At 43.3% G+C, this 27,740-nt stretch overlaps 6 protein-coding genes across 7 annotated transcripts; 2 read left to right on the forward strand and 4 right to left on the reverse strand.

The window, feature by feature from the left end:
- The first annotated feature begins 671 nt into the window (after window positions 1-671).
- On the forward strand, window positions 672-7,444 carry atad3 (ATPase family AAA domain containing 3). Its single transcript, XM_030050678.1, has 16 exons — window positions 672-989; window positions 1,556-1,632; window positions 2,073-2,174; window positions 2,372-2,431; window positions 2,529-2,598; window positions 2,715-2,880; window positions 3,215-3,284; window positions 3,735-3,890; window positions 4,036-4,092; window positions 4,198-4,323; window positions 4,418-4,542; window positions 4,697-4,748; window positions 4,900-4,970; window positions 5,134-5,301; window positions 5,966-6,074; window positions 6,652-7,444. Exons 1-16 carry the CDS (start codon window positions 797-799, stop codon window positions 7,117-7,119), a joined length of 2,070 nt encoding a protein of 689 aa, XP_029906538.1. The 5' UTR covers window positions 672-796; the 3' UTR covers window positions 7,120-7,444.
- A 1,144-nt stretch (window positions 7,445-8,588) lies between these two features.
- LOC115358770 (transmembrane protein 240) lies at window positions 8,589-11,036 on the reverse strand. Its single transcript, XM_030050778.1, has 4 exons — window positions 10,992-11,036; window positions 10,683-10,789; window positions 9,390-9,595; window positions 8,589-8,761 (listed from the first exon to the last, which is right to left on the reverse strand). Exons 1-4 carry the CDS (start codon window positions 11,025-11,027, stop codon window positions 8,616-8,618), a joined length of 495 nt encoding a protein of 164 aa, XP_029906638.1. The 5' UTR covers window positions 11,028-11,036; the 3' UTR covers window positions 8,589-8,615.
- A 1,053-nt stretch (window positions 11,037-12,089) lies between these two features.
- On the reverse strand, window positions 12,090-16,373 carry ssu72 (SSU72 homolog, RNA polymerase II CTD phosphatase). The gene is made up of 5 exons (XM_030050760.1): window positions 16,089-16,373; window positions 14,909-15,052; window positions 13,689-13,828; window positions 13,379-13,497; window positions 12,090-12,777 (listed from the first exon to the last, which is right to left on the reverse strand). Exons 1-5 carry the CDS (start codon window positions 16,166-16,168, stop codon window positions 12,676-12,678), a joined length of 585 nt encoding a protein of 194 aa, XP_029906620.1. The 5' UTR covers window positions 16,169-16,373; the 3' UTR covers window positions 12,090-12,675.
- A 2,025-nt stretch (window positions 16,374-18,398) lies between these two features.
- On the reverse strand, window positions 18,399-20,604 carry fndc10 (fibronectin type III domain containing 10). 2 transcript variants are annotated; one of them, XM_030050726.1, is made up of 2 exons: window positions 20,442-20,604; window positions 18,399-20,321 (listed from the first exon to the last, which is right to left on the reverse strand). In XM_030050726.1, the coding sequence occupies exon 2, from the start codon at window positions 20,157-20,159 to the stop codon at window positions 19,086-19,088; it is 1,074 nt and encodes a 357-aa protein (XP_029906586.1). In that variant the 5' UTR covers window positions 20,160-20,321; window positions 20,442-20,604; the 3' UTR covers window positions 18,399-19,085. The 2 variants fall into 2 exon arrangements, with proteins under 2 accessions (XP_029906586.1, XP_029906587.1); XM_030050727.1 differs by having other exon boundaries at window positions 20,529-20,597.
- Window positions 20,605-22,437: 1,833 nt separating this feature from the next.
- Window positions 22,438-23,645, forward strand: ora4 (olfactory receptor class A related 4). The gene is made up of 2 exons (XM_030051624.1): window positions 22,438-22,533; window positions 22,623-23,645. Exons 1-2 carry the CDS (start codon window positions 22,447-22,449, stop codon window positions 23,643-23,645), a joined length of 1,110 nt encoding a protein of 369 aa, XP_029907484.1. The 5' UTR covers window positions 22,438-22,446.
- A 223-nt stretch (window positions 23,646-23,868) lies between these two features.
- ora3.1 (olfactory receptor class A related 3, tandem duplicate 1) lies at window positions 23,869-27,616 on the reverse strand. Its single transcript, XM_030050733.1, has 5 exons — window positions 27,347-27,616; window positions 26,732-26,995; window positions 25,666-25,911; window positions 24,703-25,398; window positions 23,869-24,233 (listed from the first exon to the last, which is right to left on the reverse strand). Exons 1-4 carry the CDS (start codon window positions 27,614-27,616, stop codon window positions 25,186-25,188), a joined length of 993 nt encoding a protein of 330 aa, XP_029906593.1. The 3' UTR covers window positions 23,869-24,233; window positions 24,703-25,185.
- Between the last annotated feature and the right edge of the window lie 124 nt (window positions 27,617-27,740).

Here is a 27,740-nt window from a genome sequence, read left to right on the forward strand (position 1 = left end):
GAGGATGTTGAGGTTTGGAAGTTACATTATTTTTTCAACTCTCAGGTTCAAGAAGCATGTCTGTCTAATGATTCTGCATACACTAGGCTAAGATGATGCTCTGGGATAGATACTACATAGAGTTTTTTTTTTTTTTTACCCCTTTGATTAAATTCAGCTCAATTACATGAAGTATACATGTTACATGTTTTTCATTTGAAAAGAATTATGTAAACATATGTAAGTGTAAAAATAATACAAAAATGACAACAAACATCAGGGAAAAGATGCAGGGAAAAGACAGAAACAAAAAAAAATTAAACGTCAGGATGCTAATTAATTAGAGTACATTTGAAATGTATATGTCATTGAACAGTCCCCATTTCTGGTTTATGATTTCTACAGTTTCTATAGTAGTAAAATATGTTTCGAAGTCGGACTCTGTAAAAATATTTATAGAGATTCAAAGGAGAAGACACTACAATGTCAACCTTGCAGCATGATGTAAGTTTGCGAAACATAGCTTGGCTTGTCATGTGCGTTTAGCTCTTTTGTCCTCGGCGGCTCCCATATCAATTCCAGGCGGGGCTTGATGCATGACCTCTACTGAAGTCAGCCGCCTGAACCACCAATGAGAGGACGCGGTACTTGGTGCCAGCCAATGGCAGGGGCTGTTATTCAGGCAGTCTCGTGCACTTGCGCAGAGGAGTGCAGCGTGACACGCGTGTGGAGGAAGTGCAGTGACAGATCGGTAGCAGCCAGAGCCTCAAGCTCCGCACCGGCCCGGCCTAACACTGTATAATCTCCTCTGAGAAAAATGTCCTGGCTGTTTGGCCTGAACAAGGGGCAGCCCGAGGCGGCCCCTGGCCTCCCGGCGCCGCCGCCTCCGCCGCCCCCGCCGGCTGGTGGCTCCGGCGGCGGCGGAGATAAACCCAAGGACAAATGGAGCAACTTCGATCCCACCGGGCTGGAGCGGGCAGCCCAGGCGGCCAAGGAGCTCGACAAGTCCCGTAAGTGGTTCCGCATGGCAGACAGATCAGATGTGCAGCGTCACATTAAGTCAAGCTCTCTGACATGAAGAGGGTGCACGCCTCTTCTCGCGCTTTGCAGCCGGTCAAAGTCATGCTGCTCATCAGTCAGGGAGATGCAGACAGACAGGGCACCTCTGTAACACTCCGCTGCATGGTGGCTGTCGCCTCGCTGATGCTGATGTAATGTGGCCCACACTGGCAGGCGGGATTAATGGAATTGTTCTGCACCGTAAACCCACTGTGTGTATGTGTATGTGTATGTGTATGTGTGTGCGTGTGTGTGTGAGGGCAACACGGTGCTGCACGCCCCGCTCACCTTCATGCAAGAGGACAGGTTCAAAGGTCATCAGTTTGCTGTGTGTTTGGCTTGCATCATCATGCTCCACCAGTGTCAAATAAATGCAGCCTTCACCAATTCTGTATTTTTCTCACTGTCACAGCCTGGCATTAGATGATGCAGAACAGTAATATTCACCTGATAGTGCTGTAGACCAGCTGCACCCCTGGAGCTGTGTGTTGACTCTTCTGCTCTGACCTCAATGCAGGTCATGCCAAAGAAGCGCTGGACCTGGCTCGCATGCAGGAGCAGACCGTCCAGATGGAGCACCAGAGCAAAATGAAGGTATAACACATAGTTGTCGTGAAATTGTCCTCAGCAGATTTGTTCTGGAAAGTTGATCCTCGCTGTTTCGGTCTGGTGTGCAAGATTTTAGCCGATATTAGGTGTTCCTCAGAGAATGATGTCCATTTTGCTGCTTTAAACTTCATCATTAAGAGAATGTGCAAGAGAGCCCATTTTAATTCACTACCAATTCACTAATAACATGATTTTTTGCAAAGAACACAGTATTTTGAATGAAAGCTGTAACCAAAAGTGGTTTCTGAATGCCGATCCTAAACTAAAGTCTGCTAAGGTCCCTTGCCTAAAGTGTGAATATTTTTGTATCTTTGGTTTTAAAAGGCTCCTTCATCAGAAAACCTTGTTATTATTAAGGTCAGCGCTTGGTTTAAAGGACTTTTGGCCCTCCTTTTGATCGTTTTCTTCTGTGTCACCGATGGCAGGAGTATGAGGCAGCAGTTGAGCAACTCAAAGGCGACCAAGTCCGAATCCAGGCTGAGGAGCGGAGGAAAACTCTGAATGAGGAGACCAAGCAGCATCAAGCGGTGAGAAAAGAGCGTCAGGAGAGTTTGGTCGTAACAGAATAAGCACATGTAGGATCACTTTTGCTTCACATGTAGTGTAAACTATGGAGGCATAACTTGAAATGGAGCCAGTCGTTGGTTGAATTATATTGGTTACTGGTTTAACAGGGGGTGTTACATATTGGTCATTATTTCTACTCTTTTGTGTCCCATCACAGAGAGCTCAGTACCAGGACAAGCTGGCTAGACAGCGATATGATGACCAACTTAGGCAACAGGTGAGGTCATCTCCTGGGTATTTAATGTAGGTTTTTTTTGCCTTTTTTAATGAAGTGCAGTACAAATCTGGAAATGTGTTTCTCCCTCTTCTGACAGCAAGCCCTGAACGAGGAGAACCTCCGCAAACAGGAGGAGTCTGTACAGAAACAGGAGGCCATGAGGAAAGGTACAGACTGAATGAGGCGCTGTGGCACAAATGATTTCTGCACTCGTGTTGAAACTCATCAGTTCATACTGTTGAGCGGAGTTTTATGTACTTGTCTTGTGTCCGGGTGTCTTTAGCCACGATAGAGCACGAGATGGAGCTGAGGCACAAGAACGAGCTTCTTCGCATAGAGGCGGAGTCTAAAGCTCGGGCCCGCGTGGAAAGAGAGAACGCCGACATAATCCGCGAGCAGATCCGTCTGAAGGCTGCAGAGCACAGGCAGACTGTCCTGGAATCCATTAAGTAAGACATACCAAGTTACACATTTACCACTAGGCATGGTGTCGTGGTATTTTCAGCATGTCCCAAAATTATCTTGGGAGCTGGCACAATCTCTTCTGTATCTAAAAACATATACATGGTAGCCACCAGGTTGAATTACATGCACAGCAAGTATGTAGAACCACATAAACACAATGTAAAATAGAAATTTTATACGAAGCAAATGCAGGCATGAACACACCAGTAAATCTGAAATAAATAATTCTGAATGTCAAATACTTCCATAATGTACAAATGCACTGCATTTTGTTAAACCGTGAAAACAAACTGACCATAAATGTGCATTTGCTTTTAGGACAGCAGGTGCTGTGTTTGGAGAGGGATTCAGGGCCTTTGTGTCAGACTGGGACAAAGTCACAGCTACGGTGAGGCCTGTGTTTCCCTCCACACTCTATTTACTTGTATGAATATTCAAAAGATGAGTGCTAGCAGGGTTATGGGACTGAATTTCACAGATGAAAAGACAGTCAGTGAAATCCAGAATCATTTTCCGGTCCAAATGAAATAGTCTCTGCTATAAAATCCGAGTTATTTAAGTGTAAAGCTTATGCACTGACTGTCCATTCAGTTGTGTGGTACCAGTCAATACATTTTACCACAAACAGTATCCCAGTATTTCCACTAATTGGACACACATTTGACTATGTTTAAAACTTATTATTATTATTGTTATTATTATTATTATTATTATTGGTAATATTAAATGAAAGTTGGTGAACCTAAGTGGTATTCCCCTGTAATTATCTGCACTTTGCAGTGGCCAATATTGTGTGAAACCTTTTGAATGTTGTGTAATTGTTGCATCACATCACCAGGTGGCAGGTCTGACCCTTTTAGCAGTGGGAGTGTATTCAGCCCGGAACACGACAGCTGTGGCAGGACGCTACATCGAGGCTCGGCTCGGGAAGCCGTCATTGGTCAGGGAGACGTCCCGCATCACTGTGGGGGAGGCGATCAAGCATCCCATCAAGGTGACTAGTTAGGAATTAGATTTGGTCGCCAGTTAACTGTTTGTTTTCTCTAGTTAACTTGAGCATACTCTAGATGTTTCTTTATTTGTTTCACCCTTTTTTTATGTGATAAGTCACGCCCTCTCCCTCTTCCTCAACCTCTTAGATGGCAAAACGCCTGAAGAGCAAACCTCAGGATGCCCTGGAGGGAGTTGTGCTCAGCGTAAGAAGCAACATTCAAAGTTTCTCTCATATGAGAAGAGTGTAATAAATATGTTATACACCTTTTTTATTTTTCATTTTGTAACCATCTTTTCTGTCCACTTAGCCCTCCCTGGAAGAGCGTGTGCGTGACATCGCCATAGCAACTAGAAACACCAGGCAGAACCGTGGCCTCTACAGGAACATCCTCATGTACGGCCCCCCAGGCACAGGGAAGACTCTGTTTGCCAAGGTACGGCCAAGGATTTATTTTACTGATATAAACTCGGGTACAATAAAAGTGATGCTTTGCCTAATTGTGAGATCTTTCTTTTTGCATTGAGTAGAAGCTGGCAATGCATTCCGGGATGGACTACGCTATTATGACCGGTGGCGATGTGGCACCCATGGGCCGTGATGGTGTGACTGCAATGCATAAAGTTTTTGACTGGGCTAACACAAGTCGCCGCGGGTATGCAGCTAAAGATTCATGACTAAATATTAACATGTTGTGGTGCCAAATGAAATGGAAACTAAGATTATGCACATAGATAAAGCTGTCCCCATCAGCTTTAGTAATAATGTTGTAAATACTGAAGATATCCTGTGTGTCTGTCCTGTCACAGACTTCTGCTCTTTGTCGATGAAGCTGATGCATTCCTCCGCAAGAGAGCCACTGTAAGTCTGTGTACTTCATAACCCAGAGCCCTTCTTTGCAAAATATCTTTCTCCTTTCTTGTATTACCACTTTCACAATTAACACTAAAATTTACTGTTTAACCTACTGTTTCATTAATTACATCATGTACAATCTGCATTCTCCCTGCAGGAAAAGATCAGTGAAGATCTCAGAGCCACCTTGAACGCTTTTCTGTATCGCACTGGAGAACAGAGCAACAAGTAAATATTTATTCATATTCTTCCATTTCTGGGTTATTAAATAACACCCCGCGCTCCAACATAAAAAACGTAAATGTGTGCACATGACTTGTGTTTACCGCCCAACCTTCTTTGCAGCACAGCTCCGACTCTAAGCTGCTTGCTTTCTTTTAATTTCCCACAGGTTCATGATGGTGTTGGCCAGTAACCAGCCAGAGCAGTTTGACTGGGCCATAAATGACCGTATAGATGAAATAGTGAATTTTGCTCTGCCGGGTCTGGAGGAGAGGGAGCGGCTGGTGCGGCTGTACTTTGACAAATACGTGCTGGAGCCGGCCACTGGAGGGAGGCAGTGAGTAGCGCATCCTCACAGCAACAGGGCTGTTAAAAGCAGGGCACTAATCCAAGCCACAGCACCCATAGATGCATATTGAAACAAGTAATTAGTTTCAGTTTGACAGTTTCAAACTGTGTGCGTCCGCAAACTGACACACACACACACACACACACACACACACACACACACACACACACACACACATACACACACACACACACACACACACATACACACACACACACACACACACACAAAGACACACACACAGCACTCACATCTAGCCACTTACCTTTAGAGATATTAATTATGAGTGATTTTGAGGAGTCCTTCGAGATGTGATCCTGAGCTCGAGGGCTGTGCCAGGATCAGGATTAGACCTCAGTCCTTTGAGGTGGAGGCCCAGAAACAGCCTGCTGGGCCGGTGGAGCCAAGCCAGCCATGCTGAGGCATTAATTACAAAGGAGTCAGAGGGGTGCTGGAGGCTGATAGGTGGGGGGTGACCCACACACAGGGCAGGAGGCAGTGAACTGAGCTGCACAAACAGAACATTCCAATAACAAAGTCAGATTAATTTGTGTCCTGGCTCACAAAACCACAGGAGCCTCATTCACTTTGTTCCTCCCTCTCACTGTGTCGTCTCTGTGTTCCCTGTGTGTTTGTGTACGCCTTTCTGCAGGAGGATGAAGCTGGCACAGTTTGACTATGGTCAGAAGTGCTCTGAGATCGCAAAGCGCACAGAGGGCATGTCAGGCAGAGAGATCTCCAAGCTGGGAGTGGCTTGGCAGGTATGATCTCTCTGTGTGTCCATCATGGATCAACATTTATTATTATGTAGAATTCCCCTTTTTAAAATAAATGTTATTGTGGAAATCCCAACTGCATGATACTGTGGGGCTGTCGCAATTCCAAGGAATCTTCCTTTCACTTTGGCACCTGGTGAGGAAAATTCTTTATTTTTTGTCGAAAAGGTGACTTGAATGTAGACAACCTAACAAGCAAACGTACATGTCTTGTGTGGAATTCCACGCAGGACAGTGCCGGCGTTTCCATGGTTATCACTTCTGGTAGGATGACTAGCAACTATGTTGCTAAGTTCACCGCTCAGTCTGACAGTGTATCCTTCACAGCAAATTTGTTGTTTCCTTAAATATTTGCTAAATTAAGGAACCTAGCCACGGTGTGTCCCATGCTTCCCTCTGTAATGAGACAGTCCTAATCAGTCATACATCCTAAAATGCTGCCCACCTAGGAGGCTTCCTTGCAAATAAGACAGACCCTATAATTCAGAATGCTGCAAGATTTTCATTTCCATTAAGTGACTGAGTGTGTGGAACATGTGTGCTGTGCTTCATGTTCTTGTAGGCAGCAGCGTATTCCTCTGAAGATGGGGTCCTGACAGAGGCTATGATTGATGCTCGGGTCGATGACGCCGTCAAGCAGCATCTTCAGAAGATGGACTGGCTGCATGGAGAGGGGGGAGAGGAGGCTGAGGCAAAGAGCACCGCAGCTCCTCTAGCGGGGGGAACAGGCAGCGGGGGGAAAATGGGCTTCAACCTGCCCCTCAGTGAAGCTCCCCAGGCTGAGGCGGTGATCGCTCCAGCCCTGGGGATAAATACAAAAGAAGAAGGCAAGAGTATACAACAGGAGGTGACACCAGCTCCTTCAGACATGAAAAGTGCCATCCCAGAGAAAGAGGAGGTCTGTGATGATGCTGTTAAAGCAGAAACACAGAGTTTAGACCAACCTGCTGCCTCCACTCCCAGTGAGGACAGGATGGAAAATGAGGGCAAGACTGTACCTTCTCCTCAAAAGGATGGAACCCCAGTTTGAGTTTTATGGTTTAACTGGAGGGGCTGCCTGGATTAAAAAAAGATTAGAGCATTCTGCCCCCTTTTCCATTCTAGTATGTCAGTTTAAGTCCACAAGTCTGACTCTGTCCTATTGACAGAAGCTGAAGGGTCTGAGGGCCGGGGGAGAATCACAGTAACATTTCTTAACACAAGACGCCTGAGACTTGAGTTTATTCTAATATATTATATGTAAAGATTGTAAAAGTGTACTTTACATAGAAAACCATGTGTCTGTAATTATATAAATGTCGTGCACAGTGGGAATTCTCTGGTGAAATGATTAAATGGATGTGTTTTTATAAACAGTAAAAAATACTAATGTTTCTTACAAATGTCATTGAAGTGTCAAATCATAACCACTATATGACAGCAAAGAGACTGGACTTTGGGCTGGACTTGAAGCCACTTGGCTAATCAAATGCAAATTGAAATCACATGGTTCTTTGAGCATCTAATGTGGAAACATCTATTCCTGCCCTCCTGCTGTCACCAAGAAAAAAAAAAAGTCAGCCGGTAAATTTTTGCAACCACAAATCTGTTCCACATCCTGTATTGGTCCAGCCCTTAGAAAGAAATCTTAGAAAAGCTGCTGAAGAAAGGGTGATGTAATATTTACAGAGACCGATCCTGGAGATGACACCCACTTTGTGGTTAAACCCAGTGTCAGGTGTTAATAATGTATATGGTTCTGAGAGGCAGACATGGTAAAATAATGGTGGAGGAGCAGGCGAAGGGGTGGGGGTGGGGTCTAGATTGGATGAGGCAGCGATCCCATCCCCGGGGACACTTTCCTATGGGAATCCACTGGAGATTTCAATATTTCACAGTAATGGCTGAGAGCTTGAGACAGCTTTCTTTTACACAGCCAAGTCAAGGGCATGAGCATGTCCCTGGTATATAGAGAGGGCTGTGTGATAAAACTCAGTCACTGTCAGGTATGGGATGTCTTCCAATACTACAATGTATGACTTATAAACAACCCAACAAAGTGGTAATTATAATTGGGAAGTCACATTTGTGTCAATGTGAATTAATAGCTAATAACATAATTAAAACATGAGTTAAATTTCTGAGGCACGGAATAGCCCTGTGTTTAATCAAAATAAAAACAAGACTGGAAGAAACAACTGCAGCATCCATTTTAATATTTTCATCCAAATACACTCATATGCAAGACACGATGTAATCACGTTTTCCAAACTCAGCAGCAAGAGCTTACATCAAAAAATGGAAGTTGACATGAACTGGATGCTTTTGACCATTTTTTTTTTTTTTTTAAATTCCAAGTTCCCAGTCCAAACAGCATCTGGTTCGTCTACAATCCAGTCTGATCCTGAACTGTGTTTGTTTGGACTGCACAGAATAGCTAGACAGGTTGACTGCTGTTTTCAGGCACATAACAGGAGGGAACAAACACACACATCATCATTTTAACTGCATCACCATTATCACAGTTTAATTGGGATCCTTTGAGTGTCACAAGCTTCGATGGCCATTGTGGTACAGTTTTTGCTTGATGTGCACCATGTCCTCACCGGAGTCCTCAGTCTGTTTTAGGTGCACCCGTCTGCACAAGTCCCTAAGGTTACAGAATCTGGGGATCCACGACCAGAGACCCACATCTGGAGAGGAGGACAAGTAAACTGTGTTCAGTGAGGAATATAACTCAAATACACCTCCAACCTCCAGTTCTCACTTGTCAACCCTGCTTGTGTGAGTGGCAGAATTAAGTAGCACGCATTTGGTGAGGCAGAAGGGAGCACAAAATCAGGATAGTAAGGGTGAGTGAATTTCATTTTTAAAGAGACAGTGATACTCATGAATCTTTACAGAGAGCAAAATCAAGAGATGGAACAAGCAAATGCAAGCTAAGGCGGTGGAAACTAAGCTACATCCTCATTCCTGCCACAAATAATCATTAATTTAGTAGTGAACAATATTTGTAGTCAAATAGGTTGTAAGGACTGTGCTAACCAATTATATGACAGTGTGTCCTTCCCATTTCCTCTTGTCAGCTGGAACTCAAAGGCAGCTTTGTCTGTCTCTGCCACCTGTTCATTTGTGAATTACACCACAACACTTCCAAAAGCAGTTTTACTTGCACCAATAACCACAGCGTAGCATGAAAGTGTGCCATAGGTCCTAATATACCACTATCATATACAGTATCTCCAGATATCCCCAGACTCTGAGCCAGTCTACTCAAGTCCTCTTGTCTCTTTCACTCCCTCAAACAGCCATTTGACTCACCGTGGTGCTGCTTTGCCCTCCAGGCTCTGAGCACAGAGTGCAGCGCCCCGTCCAGCCACAGAAGGGACCAGCTGATGCAGAGACCCAGGACCAGTCCAAGAATAACATCCATCTCCTGCTTGGTCACGCCGTCGCTTGCAAAGTAGTTTGTGGAATCCACCGCCGATTGACCTCCATCATAAGGAAGGACATGATAAACCTGGTGCCTGGAGCAGATGGAGCGGCAGAGGAGAGGGTCGACATGGTGTGAGAGGGGGAGGGTTGGCACACCAGACAACACAGTGTTGGTGTGTTAGGCCTGGGCAATATATCAGTATTATCAATATCATGATGTTGTCTGGGATTTTGGGTATCACAAATAAGTTCTGTTGTCTTTACCTGGTTTTAAAGGCTGCATTACAGAAAAGGCAATTTTCTGAACTCTGATTTATTTTAGTTTTTCTCCTATTTGCCTCGACTGTACCTGCTTGGTCATCACACCATATGCATAATTTATTGTTTATGAAACAATATCATGTATAAATATCAAAGCACCAATTGTCATCCAGAGCTGAGTGATATGATATGATATGATATGATATGATTTGCAATTTTAATATGAATGATATTTTTTGTATTGGAAAACTTCATGTTATTTTTGCTGGGGTGTGTACTAAATAAAATATTATTTCTTACATCTGGAAAATACAATTTGTAGGCAAGGCTGTCTCTCTAGCATCATAATATTTAATTTAATACAAAAAATTGCAGCTCCTGCGATTTGGATATTGCACTTGGCCTAAGTGCAATTTCGATAATATCGTGATTAATTATTCAGATCTATTGTCATCCCTACAATATCGTGACAATATCGACATGGAAGTATTCGATCACATGACATCATGATGTTTGGTGTTGGTCAGTGTGGCAGAAATCATCAGGCATCAGCATATCCTCATCATCTTTTTGAGACATGCACGAGAGCCAAAAAGGTGCTGCAAGTGCCTTACATCCCGTGGAAAACTCTGGCTTGACTGTTTTTCATTATGGAAAACTTTGGTCAAGTGGTTTTGACATAATCTCTATTTGAAATCTGACTCGCACACTTTAAATGCAGTGCAACAACCTCACTCCAGGGCTTTCAGATCACTGTAAACCATTCTGACAGGAGCTATTATCTTATATCCAATCCCATCCTCCGTGTACTATATTTAAGTCATAAGTCATAAGGCAGTTTGAGGTTAAAATGTGCTCCAAATGTGTAAGATCATACAAAATATCATGCTGTAACGATGCCTCTGGATTATATTTTACCTTCCACAGGTGCAGGCACAGATGCGGTCCTCCCCCCGCACAAATGGTAAGATGTCGTTGTGAAAGCGGTCCAGGAGCGCGTTCATGTCCAACACACAAGTTACAATCTGCAACAAATGAACCAGCTGAAGTCAACTGGGATGAGCTGGAGACAGCCGGGCATCATCTGGAGATGCATTCCCATCAAAACAACTGAGACACAATCCATGCGTAAACATTAATCAGTTATCATTTCTCAGCTTTCGGTTGAAATAATGGCAAAATTCAAAGCCATGGAAATAAAATAAGATGTGGTGTGACATCTCTTACCATCACAACTGAAGACCCTAAAATCATGAAGATCATGGTGGACGGGGTGAGCTCGTGTCCAAACTCTTTAGTAAACACATTTTTTCGTGCGCTTCAGACTCGACGGGCATCCGGGAGGGGCTCCGGAGCCTCCAAATGTCCATCCCTCATCCATCCTAACTCACCCAGTGTTACAGTCATATACAGTGCTATAGCTGCAGGGACGTCTACTCCAGCTGAGAGGCTGGTCGAGTCGGAATTTTAACAAACTGTCAGCTCATATAGATAGATAGATAGATAGATAGATAGATAGATAGATAGATAGATAGATAGATAGATAGATAGATAGATAGATATGAACACTGGTCACCAGTTAAAGTAAAAATAACACAAATACAATTACATCCTGCCAAAGATTTGTCAGGCTCAACAACCCAATTTACGCATATTTATTAGAAGCACAAGTTGGACAGGAGCCCAGCTGAGGACGCGGTTGATGTGAATCCCTGCCACAACAATAGCTCGTTTAAACGTTTTGAAAATAAAACTGTTGCCCTGTGTCTTTGTGTCCGCCCATCCCCGAAAATGGCCTCACAACATAAACCTAAAATGATTCAAAGACTAATGACCGAGGAGTCCAGACAGCTCTAAGTATTCCAACTGGTAATTTTAGGAAATGGGATGATGATAGCGCAGTGCTTCCATAACAATAGCCATTTCAATGTTACCCACATCAGTGCTGCAAGGATGAAATAGCCAGACCTTGAACTTTGAAATAGGCTACTAAAATAAAAAAGAAAGAAGTACAAAGACTCGTGACATGTTTCTTAAGAGATTTTCTTTCTTTAGTGGATTCTTATGTACATACAGAAATTCAGGCACTCTGGACTGAGCTCGCAGTTTGCAAATAATTACAATGTTTCAATTCTTTAACATTTACAAAAGAAAAAAATACTATGCCCTGAAAGATAGCAAATCTCATTTTAAATATGAACCAATACATTATAATGGAAACAAAGTGGGGTGGGGGGGTGAAGCCTTAACCTCTCAGTTTGGTTATTCATTTGTCCTCCCCACATTAAATTATTCTCACTACATCGCACAAAAAAAAAAAAAAAAAAAAAAAAAAAAAAAAAAACGCATTCATCTCAAACAGATCTCCTCTCTGATGCTAATAAACACATTTACACTATCCTCAATCAGGAATAAAACTCTGACATATTCTGAATTACAATTACAATATCATTTGGAAAAACAAAACAAAAAAAAATCAATCAGCATCTTTATGCAATATTTGACAAAATCATAGGGGCTAAATGAGGAGGCGTTCGACTGAGGGGACTGGCGCTCCCTGAGGAGACATGGCTGAGTGGTTTCACTTGACTGGGATGGAGGGGGGACCTTGACCTGACCTTGATCCAGGCGAGTAAAGGCAGAGCGAGAGCACTGGGCCTGTCCTCTGCATAGAGGAAAAGCCCATCATCACCATTTGTCCAACCAGAGTAATCTGCTGGGTCCCGACCAAAGGATGTGTGTGTGTGTTCTGTGTGTGGCCGTGCAGGCACTGTGCGTACTGTGTCAGTGTAGATGACAGAGGAATATAGTTGGTGTATGCATGTGTGTGTGTCGATCCATATGCTAATGTTTAGTTTGTTTGCTTGTGTATGTGGGTATGTTTTATTGCAAATTTGGATAGGGGGGTGCATCAGTAGAAGCAGACTGTGTGGAGAAAAGGCCTGTTGCTCTTATCCTCAAACTCCTGTAGCAGCTCCTCAATATCATTCTCCATGTCATCGGTGTGCTGGATCTAAAAGGAGAGGACACACATTTTAACACAGCTTGCAGGTACCAGTAGATGATTAGTAAAACATACTTGGCTACTCCAAAAAGGTGGATTTGGGAGGCTCAAAGGGGATAAACAGTGACGTATTTGTCACCTTGGTGTGTCTTTGAGGATGTACATTTATAACCTGAGGTTGTGAATGTACAAATGCTTAAGTAAACATGCATATTTTTTCCTTAAACCAAAGCACTTACTGCTGTTGATTTTTACAAATGGCTGATTTGCATAGCTGACTTTCCAGCACATTTCTGTGAATCTACAGACATGATCATATATAGGATGTAAGCACACTGACACCTTTTCATTGACTTGATCTCTTAATGTATTCCTTGACATAACATGTTTTATGTATTATTTCATATTTCCTATTAAACATGAGCATTTTTACAACCTGATATTGTATTACCGCCATTTTATTACTGTGATAGGCCACTAAGTGCATTGCTTTCCAGTGCTTAATGACATCATTGTAAAGCAGGGCCTTTGGTGGTTTAATAGCTCAGTTATATTCTGTCCCAGAGTGAGTGTATATAACAGGATGAGATCCAGGCTAGGAGACACTCACACACTGACACAGCTCACAGATGAGGAAGGCCCCCAGTGTGGCTTCCTCATGGTTATCTTGGATGTCTACGTTGATGACGTGCACCGGCTGAAACGTCTCCTGCTCTCTGGAGTTAAAATCTGCGGAGCAACAACAGATGGAAAAAGTCAGACCTTGCAGCACCCTGGAGTGATAACGTCTGAATACAAGAGGAACAACTTCCTCTCACATATTTCTCACAATCGCTGATCTTCCTCTCTAAATTAAAGCTGGAATCACCTTTGGTTTTAAGAACACACACTCTGATTTACATTGAACGTGAAAGCCTCACCCTCCAGCACTTGGTCGTAAACTCTCTCTTCACAAGTGATGACCAGGTCAAACTTTTCCTTGCAGCTCTGAAAGCGCTCCGGTCTTGTTTTGATGCGCTTGTTGCGGTCTAGCATATGCAGGATCCCATTCTGTGTGTATCTGGAGAGTTCAGGGGTTAAGGAACACAGCGGGGGAAAGAGACAAAATCCAAGGCAATACAGCACCCCTCCACAACTCAGGCACAGGGCTTCACCCAGCATACGCCCAGGAAGGGTTTGAAGAGTGTGCAAGCACCCAGTAAGATCTAGTGAGAACATGGAACAGTAATTTATGTTGTGTCTGACTGTGTATTTGTTCCTCTGAGGGGTGATTTCCTCACAAAAATCATGGAAAACGGCACACGGTTCTGAATGTCAAGTCAGTGGTCAGCCAGGCTATTATGGAAACAACAGCTCCCCCTAGTGGTGCCTTCAGAGACCTGCACTAATTAGTGAGTTAGAAATACAAGGGAGGGGTGGGGGCATGAATAATTGCTTAAACCTTTGGACATAAAAATCTGGGCCATCTACCTAATCAAAGTAACTTCATGAATGTACGCCGCATGCTGTTTTGACCCCAGAGGGGTCATACCAACATCTCTCACTCACCAGTACTTACAAAGCACATCTCATGCAATTTCCTCAACATCTCCACTAAAAAGTATGCCATTACATCACTCCATTACCAATTTATGAGACAAACTGTTGTAGTCAAGTTTGTTGTTTTTTTAAGGAGTCTGTGGTTAAACAGCAGCTGCAGCTGTTTATAGCAACGCATCACACTGATAGGAAATATAAGCAAAATCATGACACCAAGAAAACTGAGCTTGAATGACATGATTACATGAATTAGTATAACTACTATACCTTCTCATTATCAGGCATTTTTTTTGTTTGTTTTCTTGCTGTCTCAGTTTAACATGGTACCCTTTCTTCTAAGAGAAAAATAAACTAGTAACCAGGGACTTTTTCTGTTTACCCAACCAGTTTTGTATGTTTAACAATACCTGAGTGCTTCTCATACATTTACTTCAAATCCCTGCATGCCAGTTACCCATCGACGTTCTCCCGTCTGCTGTGCTGCTCCAAAGCCACCACACTTTCATGATCTTTCATGAAAATCTAACCGAGGACACATGTAAGTGGGCTGATCCTCCGAATTGTGAGTGTGTGAGAGAGAAAGTGAGTGTGAAGGGGATACAGTTCTTTGTCCTTGCGGACCAAGTCGTTGTACATCTGTTCATATGTCGTTTTGAAGTCATACACATTTGGTTTATCCGGGGCAGGACCGGGTAGCTTCACATGAGACCCTGTCCCAAATGAACGCACATCAAATCCACGTTTGCTGCAAAGAAGAAAGCAAGGGACAACAAAGTAAATTATGGCATATCTGGTATCAACATTAGATGTACAGAAAAAATGTAACACAGCTATTCTCAGTTTACAAAACTATCTTCAACCCTCTTTAGACAAATATGAGAACTGAATGCTAAAAGCAACAGTGGCCTATTACTGATCAATGTTAGTTGTCAGCTAGGATTAAATATCACTGTGCGTATTGAAGTGTAGAGAAGGCCATGTCCAGCTGGGCACTACCATGCAGCAGGGTTTCTGAATCTGTCAAAATCCTGCATTATCACTATCACCCACACCAGAAAACAGGCTCCAGATTGATTTTTTTTTTTTTATTATTTCAGCCCAACAAATGGCTGACAGTTGTCAGCAAAAAAAAAAAAAAAAGGGCCTTCATCTGTCAGCCATTTCCATCGTAGACAAAGGCAGAAGTGCTTGTTTTTTAGTTTCTGTTCTGGCCCCACTGAGCATTTGTCCAATGAACTGGGACAGCTATTTATGACACCAAGCGTGCAAAACCTTGACCACAAAACCCCCATAACTCTACAGATACATGTATAAATGTCGAGAGAGAGAGAGATGCAAAAATTCCCTGGTGGTGGATGAGGGGACTAGGTCCAGGTATGCGACCCGGTGTTGTGCAAAGGAGGCTCCTCCCTCTTGGAATTTCCCAGAGGGGGGCGCTCTTGTCAAGAGTGATTAAAAATAAAAACTACAAAATAAGACTATTCGGCTATTCTGGAGAACCAATGTCTATTTTAAAAAGAAAATTCTGCCGTGGTCGTTTAGTGTTATGGACCCTGACTGTAAAAGCGGAATCTCAGTCCAGATTAAAGAGCGTAGTAAAGAGCCGGAGGTGCGTGTCCATTGTTGAGCCCGTGCCGAGGCCCGACGAGCTGTCACCCCAAACATGTCGCTGCGTGTGCGGCATGTGAGGGGGGCTGCGGGCGGAGCGGCACCGCACACATTCACTTGGTGGTGTGACACAGTGGTGGTTTTTCCTCCTCTTCTCGGCGACTCGTCTTTACCTGAGAATATTGTGCGCTTCCATACTGCGGTTCTGGTTGCTCGAGCACACAACCGCTACACGCAGCGGGTGGCTCGGCATTGCGACTCTTCCGGAGAACCTAGTCGACTAGTGAGCCGATGTAAACTAATCTAGCCGGCTGTAAATAAAGGTAGCTAAGTTTGATGTCTGGAACTAGCCGAACCCCACGGTCGAACTGAGTAAAATAAAGAAAAAAAACAGGATGAAGTGAACGACAACACCGTGAACTTCTCTTCTGTCGAAAGGAGGAAGTTAAAATGGCGGAGCGCTAGCTGGAGAGTTTAAACGGTGATGTCATCTGGGGGCGGGGCTTCCAACTTGACGAGTCAAAAAATGTGGCAAGTAACCGTGACGTCAGCAAATAAACTGAACCGACAGGGGGGAAATTTACTGGTGTAATGTAATGTATTTTTATATTGTTTTTATAATCACGTGTACTTACATAATATTTTCTAATGGCAGTTGTATTTAACATGTAGACTTCATGGACTTTACCTGAATGTCAAATCCTCAAATTAAGGAGAAGAGGTTTTTTTTTTTTTTTTTTTTTTTTTTTAATATTGTATATCTTATAAGCTATTTCAATGCATTTTTACATACCTATGTGGTTGTTTTAATAATATGGTTTGATCTACAAAACATTAAAATGGAAACACTGGAAAAACAGACACGGAAGGCCTCTTTTCCAAATCCTACAACTAGCAGACACTAAATTGATTAACAACCTAACTGACTGACAGCTAACAACAGTAGTATTAAAAGCAAACCTCTTGTACTAACCTGTTACAGTATGTTTTTATTTATCTTTTTGAATTTTATCTCTTTTTTTTATTATTATTATTATTTATCAGAATCAAAAATACTTTATTGATCCCCATGGGGAATTTATTTGGTGGCTAGCATTATTTATTTTATACTTCCTCATAATTAGTTTGTACTAGTAGTAGTTTCATTTGCAGTTAACAAGTTTGGTCTTTGCATGCTCTGGGGCTACCCATGCAAACAAATTAATGCATAAATTTCTATATAATTCTAATTGCTGATAATCATTTTTGTCTTTTGGAGTAGTTTTATACAATTATGTACCATAACAGCTTCAATATGTGGCTGTAGAAATTAACGTTGCAACGTTACAGTCTCTATTTGAGTTTATTTTTACATACACCAATACGAAGTTTGTTTTTATGTGGTGAAACAATCCCCCTGTACTGTAACTCATACTTAGCATTCAGAGAGAGACCGTATTGTGATGACAACAGAACAATGTGTTAACTCACAAATAATGAAACCATCAGGCCATGCTGTCGAATCTATAGGGCCACCATTTACCACACACATACAGGTTTGATGGTGTGTGTGTTTATTCGCTTCATCACTTCACTTTCTCTGGCAGCAACACATCCAGGACCCCCAGCCTCCATCCCCCTCGACACGAAACACCATTAAAGTCAGCTGAACTGCCTCACACCTACAGACCTCGGCTTACCCCTTATTCCCAGCATTAGCCACTAAATGAAACGTACTATCATCAGGCTGGGCTGACCCACTGTAGGCTGATACAGACCACGCTGCAGTTAATTTGCACAGCTCAATAACTGCAAGAATGTCAATGGGGAACTCATTTGTTATTCTTATCGTCTGAGACTTTTTGGGAATAACAATTCTCACCCAGAAGCAGAGATCTAAGACTTAAACCGGAGATGTTATCAAGCATTGAGCTGACAAGTAGCTGAAAGGACACTCTAATGGAAGTTTCTCATGATGGGCGGCAGGAGGCCGAGGATTATGATTCAGAGTTAATGACACTAGTAAAAACTAACAACATACCACTACTGGCCATCTGAATGTATATTGAATATATTGAATAGAAACTGCTGTTTAGTGCATTTATCGCATAGCATACTTCTAATGCAACTCAAAACACTATTTTGTTCTGATTATAGTAGTATAAAAAGAAACTGGTGGACATTTTGTAAAGCGAACATAGGCCTATGGAGTTTGCATGGATGGATCTATGTCTGGGCTTTTTTCTTAATTTGGTTTTGCTGTGTTTTATTACTGTTTGCAACAGCAGCTAAATGCCCCAGGAATATTAATATTTCATAGTATTTTACCAATCAGATTTTAACTTTGTGAATTTGTTTGCAGTTTAATCTTCCAAACAGGTGTCACAAACAATAAAAGAGATTCTTCCCATTTGCTTTAACACATCATACAACTAGACAGTTAGCTGGGTCTTCAAACTGTCATGGAGTGTGGATGTCAACAAACACAGAAAAACAAAAAGAAAAAGAAGAAGAGAGATAGATCATTACAAATGACCTCTGATGATACTTTATTGACTGACTGCTGGACATAACGGCATTCTAACTCAGATATTTGGTACAGAATTGGCAGTTTGCAGACCGGATTGGTGTTGTTTCTGACAAACATGGTGCATATACACATTCCATAAGACCTAACAGTCAAACTAGACTAAGGTGACACAATCTGTGAATAGGTTAAGAGAAGAAGAATTCAACAAAGTTCAGCTTTCCTGTGTAAAGACAATAATGTGTAAGGTTACTTTTCACAGTCTACACACTTAGCAAAACTTTGAGATGTATGCATTTCATCATTAGTATTGCAGCGGGGACACTGCCAGAATACAGACCAACAGACTGACTCACGGACAACTTTGAACAAAAAATGGCACAGTGGTCACACTAAACTAAATAGTAAGTGTAGGTAATCAAAAAGTTTTGGTTCAGTGCATCCTTGTAGAATTTCACAAGGCATATTATTTGCATTTCTTTCAGAGTCACCCGAAATTGTGCTTGATTTCAACCAACAGGAGGTGTTTGCCATATTATGAGGCTGATTCAAAGTAATTATTATGCGTTATGAGTGTGAAATTAGATATGGTAATCAAGAAGACCATGTTATGTGTATAGGCAAGTTAGTTTATTTCGCAGTGCATCATGGTTGCAGTGTAACATCAGTGATGAGAGCGGCTGTGGTAGGAGTACGAGTGCTGTGTTGTGGGGCTCATGATGTTCTCGGTGATATATGCCACGAGCAAGCAGATGATGACCAGCATCACGCAGATAGCGCCCCCAACCGTTGTCATGGCAATCACAATGTCCTGCATCCCAGAGGGTGACACAGTAAACTCCACACAGTCTCCGTGGTCTGTTCTCTGGGCTGGGTCCGAGCGGGCCAGGGAGCGCAGGCAGATGCGGTAAGGGACGTTCTCATGCAGCTCAGTCAGCAGAAAGTCCCTGCAGCCAGATCCAAGATGGACACCAGTGCACTCAAACTGAGTGTAACTTCCATTCCACCAGCAGCTTAACTCATAGCCACCCCGTCTGCGGCGTCTGCCACTGAAAACTGTCTTTGGTTGGGCAGTGTGGAGCCGGTTTCCCTCCGCTGCCACACCTGTCCCGGGTTGCCCACCATCCTTCAGTCCAGTTGCAGCCTCTCTTGTCTTTATGTCACGTTCAGTCATTTTGGATTCACCTTGGATCTTCTCCTTGGGACTTTCATGTGTCCACTGTAACAGCACACTGCCATTGTTAAGAATATTTGCCACCAGAGTCCCTGAAGACGTGACAGTCCTGCAATCTCCCCGACGACACTCAAACTCAAACTGAGTGTGTCGAAAACACAGCTGCCCCCCAATGCCTCCCTCAATCACTCGGTAGGCACACATAGGTGCAACTCCTTCCTCCAGGCTCCAGCTCGGTCTGCTGGACCTTTCAGAGATCACAGCGGGAATATTCCCTCTGCTGGTGTTGAAGGAGAAGCCAGATTCCTCTTTGAGCTTTGGTGCAGGCCTGCTTTGATGACTGTGATTGCCAAAGGTCTCATTGCTAAAATAGTTTAAGCTGATGTTATTCTGCTTTAGCCCGGTTTGGGGGGACACAGCCAGATGATCCCTGCCTCTCACCTCGGATGCTGGTGCTGAGGATGCTGGGCTGCTGCGAGCTCTGCTGGACCCTGCCGTCTGGTGAAATGTGCAGAGGAGGACTGCCGATAAGGCGAGCAGTGGCGGTCCTCGTTGCCTTCTCATCGCCCTTCCCTTCCCCGAGTTATTCCCACACACAGTGAATCAGATCGACGATGATAACAGAGGGGCTGATGTCTGCCATAAGAGGATCACTTCTGCTTCATTGCGCACGACGGAATCTGTCTGATGCGCGAAATCGCGTCCATGGGCGAGAAGTGTCTGCATCTGCGACAAAAGTAACAATTAATCATCCGGCCGATACAGCCACCAAGAGGATCCAAGTCTGACCTTGCATAGGCTAAAACTAGCTTGTAGTGCGGTGAGGATGGCGAGCTCAATATATACCCTGCTCTGCGATCGAGGTCACCTCATTTTCTCCAACATCACTATAGCGCGCGATTCACATGCTTTCATGAAAATAACTTGGCCTACTTTCAGGGGAATGAAAGGATCCGGCTGCGGTGCCATCAGATCCGCTCTCCTCTTCCTGTCTGGCTTGACGTAAAGCTTTGATGCCTGGTGTGTGAGAGTGCGTGTGCAGCAGCGCGCGCCCCGAGTGCTTGAACGTTCGTGTGTGTGTGTGTGTGTGTGCGTGCGCAAAATATTTGTAGTCATCTTCAGTCGGTCTATGAGTCATCACCCCCGCTCAATGGTCCAGGGCCACGTTTAAAACAGGATCCCATCATTCTAAAGATAATACTAATGTGCCATATAGAGTGACATGGCGTGTGTCTGTGTGTGTATCCTGAGCAACACAGCCCAGGTGTCTGATGATGATGATGAGGGGGAAAGATATTGTGAGGTGGAGCAGATGTCAGTGGTGGAGGGGGTTCTCTCCATACCAACACTCACTGACTCATCTCCACCTACTTTCATCAGGTCAGCATGTAAGTGGCTCAAGCATCAAAGTGCCTCAGTTACCTGCGCAAATCAACAGTCACTGCAGCGCGCTGTGAAAGGAGCTATTTTCCTTAAAACACGGAATCTCGCGTCATTTTTTTTAACTAATAATGCAGGGAAAGCCGCTCAATTTTACACCAACACTTGGGGCTGTCCAGCACAACTACAAAGGACGGACATACAAGTCATTTTTGCACCAAATTCTCTGATACAGTAGAGGAATAACCCTTAAGAGTCCAAAGGGTGAATAATAATTAAATCGTTTAGGCTTTCACAATAGTGCATTGTCTGGTATTTTCATGTTCAGTCAATTGCCTTGATGCATTTCACTTCTGTTAGTCTCATTTGGCACAAGAGAAAACAGCACAGTCCATCCTATATCTATCTATCTATCTATCTATCTATCTATCTATCTATCTATCTATCTATGTGTGTGTATATATACGTTATATGTATATATATGTGTATATATGTATCACAAACACAAATAACTTCTCAATAAAAATAAATAAACAATTAACAGAACTGTTTTCAAAACTGACTTATTTGTTCATTCTAATTCATTCTAGGTCATGATAATTCATTTATGTCTATAGTGTTCAACTCAGTTTACTCTGAGCAACGGTTATCTCCACTGGCAACCTAGCAACCCAGCAAACAATTAGTACCGAGGGAGAGCATGTAAGGCTGACTAATATGAGAAAGTGCCACATCAGTGGGATTGTTTTACCACAGCCTGTCCCTGAAAGGTCCCATGGGAGACCACTGGCTTAATCTGTCTAATCCATACTTTTATCCTCTGATTGTCTGGAACTAGCCAGTGTTGTCCATCCAAAGCCAGTTCTGGGACAGTTAGCATAACAAGGGAAAAATAAACATCCATGTCTGGATTTATGTGAAATATTGTCATTATATTGAATGCTTGCCAGGTGACAAAAAAAAAAAAAAAAAAAAAAAAGACTTGCAATATACCGTTTGCATAAAATAAAAGCTGAATTATGTAAATATGACATTGAACAGGAAGTGAAAGAGGCAGAAAAGAATAATTTGACTTCTACATATCACAAGCCTTTTTTGTGAACTTGAATTAAAGAAGTGTTGAACAGTAATTTCAGCTGACGGGAATGTTGCATTTGTTGTGTGTCTTTGATGTGGAAAACAACGGTGGAAAAAGTCTTCCTCTGCAGACTGTGTATCCAAGCAACAACATGTTCAGGTAAATTGACCTTTAGCATGGTCAGCACAGTTAAAGGCGCTGAGCTTTCCGTGGAATTGATCTGTTTGTGTATGCATGTGTACGTACTGATATAAAACAGCACAACGGACGTCAGTACAGTCGTGGTTCATGTCCATGTGAAGCAGCTCAGTAAGGACCGTGACAGACATACACAAAGACCCATGTCTGGCACAAAGGAAAACCAAACCAGGTCGCCATGCTGAGGACGGTGACATGTCGGAGGTTCTCACTGTAGATGCTATTTTGTTTGGGCTCCTGGTCTTTTCTGGCATCCTTGGAAACATCTTGGTCATCCATGTGGTAAGGTAACAGAAGATTTCATGTGTTGACAGTTGTTTTAAGATTTTGCTGAATTTCATAATGTTGAGGTCTGTCTTCCCTCCACCCAGGTGCTTCAGTCTGCCATTGAGAGTCCATCCCGGCGACTCCCTCCCTCTGATACTATTCTGGTGCACCTGTCGCTGGCCAACCTGTTGACCTCACTTTTCCGCACGGTGCCCATCTTTGTGTCTGACTTGGGCTTGGATGTCTCCTTGGCCCCGGGCTGGTGTCGCCTCTTCATGCTGCTGTGGGTGTGGTGGCGAGCTGTGGGCTGTTGGGTGACTCTGGCCCTCAGCGCTTTCCACTGCACCACCCTGAGGCGCCAGCACATTGCCTTTGGCCCTCTCGCTCAGCAGCGGGAGAGGCGGCGGGTGTGGGTGATTCTGGGGCTGGTGTGGGGTGCGAATCTGGCTTTTTCCCTGCCGGCTCTGGTGTACACCACTCATGTTCACGGAAACGCCACGGTGGAGCTGATGGTGATCAGCTGCACCACCAGGCCTCTGCTGGGCTGTGTGTGGGAGTTCCCTTCAAATGAGCAGGGCGCAGCCTTCGCCTCCAGTTCATTGGCCCTCAATGAAGTGGCGCCACTGGTTCTCATGGTTTGCACCAACCTGGCCACGCTGCACGCCCTGGCCAAGCACATCCGGGCCGTCACCTCAGGAGGAGAGTCGGGAGTGAACCATAGTGAACTGGACAGACATGTGGCCAGTGAGCGTAAAGCAGGTCATGTGATCATGTGCCTGGTGTCACTCTTTGTGGTCTGCTGGGCGCTGCAGGTTGCCGCGGTGACATACTACAACCACGATGGGGGGCACCATGCTGAGGGGCTGCTGACCGTGTCCCATTTCTCTGCCTCGCTGTTTGTAGGGTTTAGTCCCATGGTGGTGGCTCTGGGACACGGCAAGCTGAGGAGGAGAATCATGGGTATGATAATGGGGTGGACTGATGCTGTCAAATGTTGCTGTGAGGATGCTGAAGGGGAGAGTAAATCCCCAGAAAACAATGGGAAGAAGACGAATCAGACAATTTTTTTTGTGCAAAAAGAGAGGGAGGTCATAACAGTGGAGGAGAATGTCAAAGGAAAGAAATGATGAAAACAAATGTGACTAAATACAGTTTACACTCACAAAGGCACTTGTGCATCATCCACCTTGTGTCGTCACTCTGCTGTTAAGTTTTCAGTGACCTTGTTTTGAGACATTTCAATACAAGTAGGCATTTAATGGAAAATAAAGTTGAAAACATTATACTACACAGTGCAGCAGTTTCCACAGTTTGTTTTAATACAAAGGATTTCATTTTTTTGTGCTCTTGTTATTTAGATCCTTTTATGCAGTTCACTTGTGTAATTATTATTAATCATTTTTCCCCATTTTACTCTCTCGTCTGTACAAACTGTTTCCCTTGCCTTTGTCTTTTATCATTGTATTTGATTACTGTTTGTAACCACTTTGCCTCTACATAATGACTAAACTAAACTATTTATTTGGCCAGATGGCTCTCTCAGAACAAGATTTAGCCTAAATGTTTCTTTACTGTATTACAGTGACAATAGTGTGTAATGATGCTAAATCACAAATTTGATAAAAGTGAAATATTCATTTTGCTGGGGGTCCTGTTGATAAAGTGATGTTTGCACTTTGAGAATCACTGTTTTCATTAACAACATAAACAATACACTGCAAAAACACAAAATCTTACCAAGATTATTTGTCTTATTTCAAGTCAAAAATGTCTTATTTCTAGTCAAAATATCTCATTACACTTAAAATAAGACATGATCACCTCAGAAGTAAATTGTTTTTAGACAATTTTCACTTGTTTCAAGTGAAAATTCACTTGAAACAAGTGAAAATTTGTTTGTTTCATTGGCAAAATTTGCCAGTGGAAAAAGTGAAAATTCACTTGAAATAAGTGAAAATTAGCTAGAAACAAGAAACAAATTTTGCTAACCCTAACAAGCAAATTTTCACTTGTTTCAAGCAAATTTTTCACTTGAAACAAGAGACAGTTGTCTAAAAACAAGTTACTTCTGAGGTGATCATGTCTTATTTTAAGTGTAATGAGATATTTTGACTAGTAATAAGACATTTTTGACTTGAAATAAGACAAATAATCTTGGTAAGATTTTGAGTTTTTGCAGTGTACAAAATTTCACAACTGAAATGATTTTTCTTTTGACCTCTAATTTGGAGAAGTCTGTAAAATTAATTAGTCGCATCATCCATCAACAATAGCTGCATAAAGATACTTTACGTTGAATTCGAGTGAAGTGAACAGGAGCTGGGTCACATGGTATGACTCCCAGCAACCTTAATTTCCACAGTTACACAACTAATAATCACTTTGTAGCACTCCTCCTTCACATCCACGACATCAGCTCTGTTTTCACACAGACATGTTGTTTGGCTTTGGGTGACATTTTATCTTCAGCATTGTCTCCATAAAGTACTTTGATTTTTTTTTTTTTTTTTCCAAGGAAAGATGATGTAAATTCTGCTTTATGAGTAGCAGTGTTGTGTGAGCACAGACTCCATGCAGCGCATCAACAGAGCACACTGTAGGCCAGGACACATGAGGAGGTCCAATAACATCACACCAATCGCACAGTCTGTGTCGCCATCCCAGCTGTCAGTGGGCCAGCACAGACTTGATGACAGAACGCAGCCGCCGGTGTCCAACTGCTAGAACAACAGGAGACATGGCAATGAAAATGATGTTGGCAAAACGAGCGATAACCAGGAGAAATTCAGCCGAGGAGCCACGATTGTAGTTGAAATAGTTGACAGAGATGATGCTGGTTCCCCAGGATGCAATGAACAGCATGATGAGAGCTAGAATCACCTGGAGGGACACAGAGGAAGAATTAAGAGAAGAGTCCCAGGTCTGAGTGATGAACAACTGTATATCAAGTCCTGACATGTGGTGTGGTTTGTTCACTTGACCCCAAAAAAAAAAAACACTGATGAAACATTTTCTTGCCTCGTGTTGATCCTTCCGTATAAAGACTGAGATCATTATCAGATGCTTTCCACCTTACCTACATATTTCTCATCTGTCTGAAGTTTGGATCTTACAGTTTATCCTGATTTCAGCCTCCCTTCCCCTCACCTTGGCTGCTCGCCTCTCAGCTGGCACCCGTTTTATGGTGGGCGCATCCTGCCCCGAGCTGCGCATCCTGCCATGGGCGTAGAGGGTATAAAGGGAGCCCAGGTTGGTGAAGGCCATCAGGATAATGGGAATTGTTTCGTGGATCACCATGGATGTGGTAGCGTAGGCGAGGCCGCTGTAGCTAGTGGGAAAGTTCCACACACAGCCCAGCAAAGGGCGTGTGGTGCTGCTCACCAGCATCAGGGTCTGGGAGAGGAGGAGAGAGAGGAGGTGGAGCAGGTTTGTTTAAGAGTGGGATTGTTGAGAAAGGCTGGATCCTCCATAGTTAAAAAAAAATAAGACCGTTGTCCACAAAAGTGTTAAATGTTGAAAATGTTTCTTTTACCTCCATTTAACTTGACTATCAAGGCTCATTCACACCTTTATCTTGTTGTAGAAAGCTAGGAAGCAAGGTCTGTTTTGGTCCTAACTTCACTGTGGTGTTTAATTATGGTACCTTGAGGTTTAATATTATTGTCATTCTGGAATTTCGATATATTGTTTTTACTATTTTTATATAGATTAATTGATGTGGAATGTTGGTGTTCCCTTACTATAGGCTAAATGTGCACAGCCTGTGGGACTGACTGACTGCCAGCTTACAGTCCCCTATCGGCCTCTAACTAGGAGGTACAGTCTGTATAGTAAAGTGTGTAAAGTTCTTTTTTCCTTATTCTCACCTGATGAAGATCTAAGGACCAAAACACTGTTCACTGACAATAAAGTGTTAAGTGCTGAACAAGTGTTAAGATACTGTGTGGTAATCTTTTCTTGCCTGCTGGACCCTAATTTAATTTAAAATATTCACTACATTTGCAGGGCCAATGGATGATAGCAATTTGAGCAATCCTTTTTAAGAGATGTCCTGCACAAGCATGCCCTGGACGTTTGAATTTTCCAGATAATAATTCACACCCCAAGCCAAGCTTTCTTGCTACAGGGAACTATATTTGCCATCCCATCATCACAATTTGTCACTCCGGCCTTAAAACTATGACACTGCCCCTCTGCTGTGGCTGGCTCTCACCTCTGTGCTGTTCTCGTTCCCGCTAGTGGAGAAGATGTGAGCAGGGATGGAATAGATGAAGTTGACTATCCAGATGAGGCCTAGACCCAGCAGCAGGGTTTTGGGGGGGCCCCGGGGCCCGTGAATGGTCCCCATGGAAGGAGCCACGCGCCTCAAGGTCTGGAGGTGGAACGCACTGAGGAAGAGCGTTGACCACACGTTGACCGAGCGAAGCCACACCCAGATCCCCATCAGGAACTGACACCATTCTTTAGACGAGTACAGCTAAACCAGAGAGGATTGTTAAGTTTTTTATGAGTTGATTCCACCAATTCCTTCACCAGTGTTGTTTTTTCCATATGATTTGGATAGAAAGAGCTGCCTTTTAACAATAATTCACACAGTCAAGCTGTCACTTTGCTAGCCTTGTCTCAGGCAGGTTTGTTGTTTAAACTGGCAAATGCAAGCTTCCTTAGTAGTGCTTTCTCATCACACACAACAAACTACTTTGTTGTTGTCCCCTCAAGATACATGAACTAACCAGATGTAAAGTAAACCTACCCATTTGGCACTTATTACTGTAATCTCTGCTCTGTCACGAAAATGGCATGTGCCTCACACCTAAAAACTACATACCTCAAGTCCCAGGTCTGAGATGACAAGCAGTGTGTTCCTCAACACAGAAACCAGAAGGTTGGACAGCGCCATGTTCATTATGATGATGTCTGAGTTACGTCCACCACCAGGATCCTTTAACACACTCTCACCGATCACCCCGACCACGGTGGCATTGCCCAGGATGCCCAGCATGACCAGGATGACGTAAAAAGCAGTTTGTACGGGGGACACAGAGACACGAAGTCCCATCCCAACAAGCTCCTCAGTCTCTTCCATAGAGGCATCCATTTCAGCCTTTGGATCCATTGCATCAAGAACAAACCTTTTTTTGATCAAAAAGTTTATCTTATATATTATTCCTCACTGCACACTCATCTTGATGCATTTGACGTTCTTTAGTTTTCATCAACCA

The sequence above is a fragment of the Myripristis murdjan genome, chromosome 5 (genome assembly GCF_902150065.1).
Source record: "Myripristis murdjan chromosome 5, fMyrMur1.1, whole genome shotgun sequence".
Taxonomy (NCBI): domain Eukaryota; kingdom Metazoa; phylum Chordata; class Actinopteri; order Holocentriformes; family Holocentridae; genus Myripristis; species Myripristis murdjan.

Coding starts and splice junctions, on each gene's coding strand:
- ora4 (XM_030051624.1), top strand. CDS start 22,447: ATGTCGGAGGTTCTCACTGTAGATGCTATTTTGTTTGGGCTCCTGGTC. Junction 22,534..22,622: donor ACATCTTGGTCATCCATGTG/GTAAGGTAACAG, acceptor CCCTCCACCCAG/GTGCTTCAGTCTGCCATTGA.
- fndc10 (XM_030050726.1), bottom strand. CDS start 20,159: ATGAGAAGGCAACGAGGACCGCCACTGCTCGCCTTATCGGCAGTCCTC.
- ora3.1 (XM_030050733.1), bottom strand. CDS start 27,616: ATGGATGCCTCTATGGAAGAGACTGAGGAGCTTGTTGGGATGGGACTT. Junction 25,912..26,731: donor GGAACGAGAACAGCACAGAG/GTGAGAGCCAGC, acceptor CTCCTCTCCCAG/ACCCTGATGCTGGTGAGCAG. Junction 25,399..25,665: donor CTGAGAGGCGAGCAGCCAAG/GTGAGGGGAAGG, acceptor GTGTCCCTCCAG/GTGATTCTAGCTCTCATCAT.
- atad3 (XM_030050678.1), top strand. CDS start 797: ATGTCCTGGCTGTTTGGCCTGAACAAGGGGCAGCCCGAGGCGGCCCCT. Junction 3,891..4,035: donor CGATCAAGCATCCCATCAAG/GTGACTAGTTAG, acceptor TCAACCTCTTAG/ATGGCAAAACGCCTGAAGAG. Junction 4,749..4,899: donor TCCTCCGCAAGAGAGCCACT/GTAAGTCTGTGT, acceptor TTCTCCCTGCAG/GAAAAGATCAGTGAAGATCT.
- LOC115358770 (XM_030050778.1), bottom strand. CDS start 11,027: ATGATCTTCATGATTTTAGGGTCTTCAGTTGTGATG. Junction 9,596..10,682: donor TGTGCCTGCACCTGTGGAAG/GTAAAATATAAT, acceptor CATCTGCTCCAG/GCACCAGGTTTATCATGTCC. Junction 8,762..9,389: donor GAGGGCAAAGCAGCACCACG/GTGAGTCAAATG, acceptor CCTCCTCTCCAG/ATGTGGGTCTCTGGTCGTGG.
- ssu72 (XM_030050760.1), bottom strand. CDS start 16,168: ATGCCGAGCCACCCGCTGCGTGTAGCGGTTGTGTGCTCGAGCAACCAG. Junction 15,053..16,088: donor GAAGCGCACAATATTCTCAG/GTAAAGACGAGT, acceptor TCTTCTTTGCAG/CAAACGTGGATTTGATGTGC. Junction 13,498..13,688: donor TTACGACCAAGTGCTGGAGG/GTGAGGCTTTCA, acceptor GTTGCTCCGCAG/ATTTTAACTCCAGAGAGCAG.